The following is a 6,228-nucleotide window of genomic DNA, read 5'->3' as shown; positions in this document are numbered from 1 at the left end:
CAATCACAACACACACTGGCCCAGCTAACCAATCACAACACGTTGAGTAATGCAGAAGGCGGGCCTTCATTTGATACGGGAACTATTATATTTATAGGGACTTTCTTAGTGATACTTTTGGAAGGATTAACTAGTAACGAGTAATAAATACTATTTTTGGAGTAAGGAGCACAACACTGTGTACAGCACGTCATCAAATCTAGATTTCTGCACAGTCGCTTCTGTCACTGTCCTGTAGATGTATGGTCAGGTCGGTGAGGTGTAGAGGTGTGAGGAGCGGCGCTGTCCGTGGTGCTGATCACTCACTCATCAACTCTGACATGAGTGTTGATTCAACTTATAAAGGCTTCAGTGCTCAGTTCTGAAAGCCCTGCTCTTCGCAGAAAGGAAAACTGGCACCTCAGATCTAAATGGGCTGTTTCACCTCAATCCCTTTTGTTTAAAACATTGTGAACTTCCATTTGCATGCAACAACATTAACACCTTTTGCAAGTCTTTTTTTCAGTTTGTCTTGTTGGTTTTGTATTGTGAAGGCTGCCTTACAGTTAATCAAATTCATTCATTTTTATTTTAATTGTAATATATGTATATGAATCAAAGTGAATTATCAATTGTTAAATCACTAAATGCAATTTTCTCTGTATTTATGTGAAATAGCTGGGTTAATTGTTGAATGAGTGCTGATGACTGTTTTGAGGAAGTCAACAATGTTACATTTTTCACTTTGGTATGTTGCACTTTTTCGTGGCTCTTTCAGCATCAGCATTACTGTAAAAAGAAAGAAAAAGAGGAAGGAGGGCTATTTTCTCCAGTGCCATGTGAATGTCACATTGACTTGAGTTTCCTCAGTTTTCAGTGACCTTTTATATTTCTCTTCAGTTCAGCTCCCGTCTGATTTAATGGATCAGTGCAGATGCAATGAAGTTTGACTGACTCAGGTATTTAGTCAGATATTTTAATCATGGTTTGTGTTGAGTTAAGCTCTATAGCTTGCTGTGACTGGAGGAGGAGCGTCTCACACTCAGACAGAGGAAGTGAAGAGAGACCGGATGTCTGATAATAATAAGCATTGCATATAATACATCAACTGTCACCTTTACATGACACTCAAACCCTGCAGATCAAACGAGGTAAGAAAAAAAAATATATCAATACAAAACATGTTTTTCTACCGTTTCAGTATAGTTAGATTATTAAATATTACATTTAAATACGCAAATACACTTCAGTCTGCAGTAACTTTGTGCTATAACTGTAACATTTAACAACCTATGTCTTCCAGAATGTTCTGTCTTTTTTCATTGGTTTCTCTGCTCGTGATTCCTGGTGAGTCTGAACCTAGTCTGAACCTTATTTCAACATGTTGAAGACACCCATATCTGTCGTTCAGTATGTTTGTCTGTGTTTCCGTGTTTAATGACAGTTTTATGTTTATATATATATATATATATATATATACATACTGTAGTTTTCAGTTCCGCAAAACTAGCACAGACACCCTCAGTCCTGTGTATTATGCTTATAGTGACAGATCTGATTAGAAACTTCCTGGAAATACTGGTTAGTGGTGCCATTTTTGTGTTGTAAGCTTTTTGTTATACATAGAGTGGCATGTTATAAAATTTGGGACATAGAGAGGATGAGCATTATCAATGTCCATCTTTTATGTTGATTTTGTCCTATTTTTGTCTTCTGGCTGGTTACAGTAAGTAAAACTGTGTAAATAAATGTTTTAACAAAGACTCCAGAAGCAGATGATGTAAGGTTGAGCACATCTTACTTTTAAACGGCATCTGTGTTGTAGATAATAGTAAAAACAATAACACATAAAGGAATACATCTCTAAATCTGTATTTTCCTGTTTTATATTTCCCAGTGCACTGCAGCAAGGGATGGGATATTAAATACTCCAGTATGACTAAATGTGCTCTAAAGGGTTCAACAATAACTTTATCAGGCTCTTATAAACACCCAGATCATCTCAAAGTGATAGAGATATTCTGGACTGTAAACCCATCTAAAGGCAATAGTATCAATCTGATGAATCATACAGATTACAGAGACAGAGTTCAGTTCTTCCCGGGTAAAGAAGGATTGTTCTTTCTCAAACTCAGTAATGTGACACATGAAGATAAAGGAATGTACTGCCTCAGAATCCTGACAGGTGTAGGAGATCAAAATTATCTGGGTTATCCTGGGCCTGAGCTCAATGTGACAGGTACAGTCAAACTAATATTACACTCACAGATTAGACTCTGTTCTTTCATATGAATCATGAATCATGTTTTCTCCTTGATTTCAGATCTCAGAGTGGAGATTCCTGCAGAGATCATTGAGGGAGCATCACCTGTATTATTTTGTAAGACCACCTGTTACCTCTCAGATAAAACAGACTTCACCTGGTATAAAAATGGCAAGCGTTTATCAGACTCGATCGTCTTGGATCAGCTGTTGCTGTCGTCGGTCAGCAGAGATGATACGGGAAACTACAGCTGTGCACCGAGAGATCAGAAACATCTGTCGTCTCCTGCCGTCACTCTCAGCGTCAGATGTACGTCAAGACTTGAGCTTCATATCAGACAACATTCAGTTCAGACTCATCAAATGAAGAACTGTCAGAAGTATTTTTATATTTTTCAGATCCTCCAAAGAGCGTCTCGGTGTCCATCAGTCCGTCTGGTGTAATAGTGGAGGGAGATTCAGTGACTCTGATCTGCAGCAGTGACTCAAACCCTCCTGCTCTCATCTTCAGATGGTTTAAGGAGAAACAAAGCTCATCTGTTGGATCTGGACAGAGTTTCATCATCTCCAGCTTTAACTCCAGTCACAGCGGACGCTACTCTTGTGAGGCTCAGAATCAACATGGATCTCAGAGATCAGACTCTGTGTCTGTAACATCTGCAGGTATTAATATGATACTGTAGGCTCTGCTGAACTCTGTCGTGAGCATCGTGTAAGATGATGTTTCTCTTCACTCAGGTGGCCAGAATACACCTCAATCTGCACATGTTCTGTCTGCAGCTGCTGGAATCTGTGCCGCACTCATCTGCATCTGCATCGTGATTGTAGTAATAAAAGTCATAAGGTAAGAGAAAAGAGCTGTTATTTTTGCTTTAAAAAGTGAAAACTTCATAAACCATACTAAAGGTGGTTTATGTGATTTGTGTGCTATAATTCAAGCCATACAATTGACTGATTCATCATTTAGAAAACCATAATTAAATTTTCTTTACGTTCCTCACACTAAGCTGTCATATGAATTCAGAAGATCTATATACATATATTAATAACTTTTATGACACTTTTTACCCTCATGTTGTATTTGGTTGCCTTTGACCTGGAGAGGATTTCACCTCCAAAAGTTCTGAACAGTACTCCATATTTTATTTATTAATTTATTAAGCAATTCATATTCAACAAATATCTATAAAGGAATGAAAAATTAATTGTTTGTTTTTACAAACATTGCAGTGTTTTAGTAGATGAAGATTAGTGTGAGTTGTGAATAAAAAAGAATTACAGTACGTTTCACAAGAAATTCCTATTTTAGTCTTTCTACCACATTTCACGTTTAAGTCAATGTGTTTCTTGCTGTTTCTTTGTAATTGCTTGTGAAGTTCACTAGAAATGACATTTTCGTTGACCCTTTTTTCTTCTCTTCGGTAGGAAAACAGGAGACTCCGGCGTCCGAGGTGGCATTTCAAGACAGGCAAGAACAACGTCTATTTCAGCACATTTATCAAATAATTGTGATCACAATGCGATCATCAAGACTGTGTGTGTTTATTCAGGAAAGCAACAGCACAGCCGTGACTGACCAGATGACCACACATCCTTCAGAAGCAGCCGATCCTTATGATTTTATGTACGCCAGCATCTCTCACAAGAAACCCAGAAAGCACCAGAGAGCTGAAGATGAAGACGAGGTTCAGTACGCCAGTGTCCAGCACCACAGAAACACCAGGAACGTGACTGCGGAGGACAGATGTCAGTATGGAGATGTGAGAGATCACCGTCCTGCTGTTTCTGCTGGGTGAGACACACTTCATCAAGTCCAGCTTCAAACAAACATATCAATTCTTCAGTTTTTCTTAAAAAAAATGAGGCAGAGGTAGTTTAGAGGAAGAAGGATTCATGGGCCCACATTAATCTGGTTCATTTTATTGTCCTTTACCTTCTTATTGAACAGATTAAATGCTGAAAGTGCGGATGATTTCTCTGTGATCTACAGCAGCGTTAAAGTTGCATGAAGAAATGTAGCATGTGATTACTGAAACTGCTCCTCCCTTTTCCTCCACCAAAGTCAGCATGAAAGAGTGACTAAAAAGGGATTCTGCTTAACAAACAAGACTTTGTTATCCATGGAATATAAATGGATGGATAGTTCACAGTAAGAAATAAATAAGGTCAATTTCAATTTTTCATTTGTGTTGATGTTTGTTGAAAGGTGCTTGTGTGACCATGTACAGTGACTATAAATACATTTGTGTAAGAGACAGGAAGTGTAACTTAGAGCTGTAAGCAAGCCTAAGCAAAATATCAATTTCTGAAAGGAGGAGAGGCTTCATTACACTGGATAAACTGCTTTTTTGAGTCATTCAATGAATTGACATCATATCGCTAATCTTTGCCATTATATGTTCTTTCTTTTTCTCTCTCAAAGCAAACATGTTTCACATTCTCACACAAATCTTTAACAATAGTGGGGATGATGCTTTCATTTGCTTTTAAAAGATGCATGCATGTTTTTGAGCTCTTCATGTTGTTGTTTGATACTCTATATATTACTAAAGGCGAATTGACTTGTTGAGAAAAGGGTGCAAACACAGAGAAAAAGGAAGTATGGCGTTCATTTTAGGTGTGATACCTATAAATAGTTCAGCAGTTTAACACTTAACACTGTTATCATTTGCTATCTATTCCCATTCACAGTGAGACAAGGTGTTAGAATTGTGTAGAAAAGACTGAGTAAACAATAAAATAAAGTCTGTGTTCGCTGAATGCTGTTTTGGAGTTTAATAACTTTTGTTGATCCTGTATGAATAAATACGAGTGAAGCTCTTTAAACCAGTGCTTCTCGATCGAGGCCCCAGTGATCCTCCAGGCCTGTAGTAAGTGTCAAAAAAGGGTCAAAGCTCTAAGGCTCTGCTCAAACAACTGCTATGAAAGTAAAGGGGTAGAAAACTGGAGGTACACAAGCTTTTAATTTTCTTCCTGTTGGCCACTACTTAATAAAACATAGCTATTTTGTGATATTATGAGCAGAGTTGCTACGGTTGAGGTGGTGGATGTTTACCAAAAGTATTGTAATGTAAGGATAGTTATCCTCAAGTTGCGATGGACAGATGTGTCATAGAGCGATTTGTCATATGAAGTTGATATTCACAAAATGCTTTACACTGAAGGTGTTGCATGCTGCTCACAACAAGGAAGCACTGAAACGCAAAGATAAAGAGGAAGAGACACACAGAAGTGTAATGCTCTCCAGCATTGCCACACCTTTAGTTAAGGATTAAATCTATTAAGTAAGCAATATGTATTATGAACTAAACATTCTCACACGCATTTTCACATTTGTAGCAGGTGTCTGGCTTTACAAAAGGAGCAACACAATAGAGTTTATTGAGACACTGTTACATTCACTGACTTTCTGTTTCCTTATTTGGTCATTTTCCTGTTCTTGTTCGGTCACTTCACCTACAGCGATATCATTGACTTGCAAATTAATGCACAGACACTGTTTAAACTGAACAGAGATGACTTCACTGAATTCAATGATGAACTGCCTTTAACTATCATTTTGCATTATTGACACACTGTTTTCCTAATGAATGTTGTTCAGTTGCTTTGATGCAATGTATTTTGTTTAAAGTGATATATAAATAAAGGTGACGTAACTTGACATGACTTGGTTAATTGATTAATCCCCACCTGCCTCCATTCACCTGATTTCTCCCCTCGTGCTTAAATACCCTGTCTTTTGAGTTCCTCCTGGTCCGTGATTGAGTTACTATTGTAATTTATTGTTATTGTATAGTTATGTTGGATGTGCCCTTATTCTCCTGTGATCATTAAAAGAACCCTTATATATATATATATCTTCTTCATCATGCACCTTCATTCACACACCAGACGCTGTAAAAGAATCATGGACCAAACAGTTATTTAGCGGCATTTTTCTTTCTTTTTCTTTTTTTCCTCCCTCTCCTGGAATGGCCTTGCCAGCAG

At 37.7% G+C, this 6,228-nt stretch overlaps 1 protein-coding gene across 1 annotated transcript; it reads left to right on the top strand.

Annotated features, from left to right (window-relative positions):
* Positions 1-802: 802 nt before the first annotated feature.
* Positions 803-5,767, top strand: LOC113050806 (B-cell receptor CD22). Its single transcript, XM_026214167.1, has 9 exons — positions 803-1,130; positions 1,283-1,326; positions 1,877-2,218; positions 2,303-2,551; positions 2,641-2,904; positions 2,980-3,085; positions 3,667-3,709; positions 3,792-4,033; positions 4,190-5,767. Exons 2-9 carry the CDS (start codon positions 1,284-1,286, stop codon positions 4,248-4,250), a joined length of 1,350 nt encoding a protein of 449 aa, XP_026069952.1. The 5' UTR covers positions 803-1,130; position 1,283; the 3' UTR covers positions 4,251-5,767.
* Positions 5,768-6,228: the final 461 nt, after the last annotated feature.

The sequence above is a fragment of the Carassius auratus genome, chromosome 1 (genome assembly GCF_003368295.1).
Source record: "Carassius auratus strain Wakin chromosome 1, ASM336829v1, whole genome shotgun sequence".
Classification (NCBI taxonomy): Eukaryota; Metazoa; Chordata; class Actinopteri; order Cypriniformes; family Cyprinidae; genus Carassius; species Carassius auratus.
The sequence above is the reverse complement of the archived record's forward strand: the minus strand, read 5'-3'. Positions and strand labels throughout refer to the sequence as shown.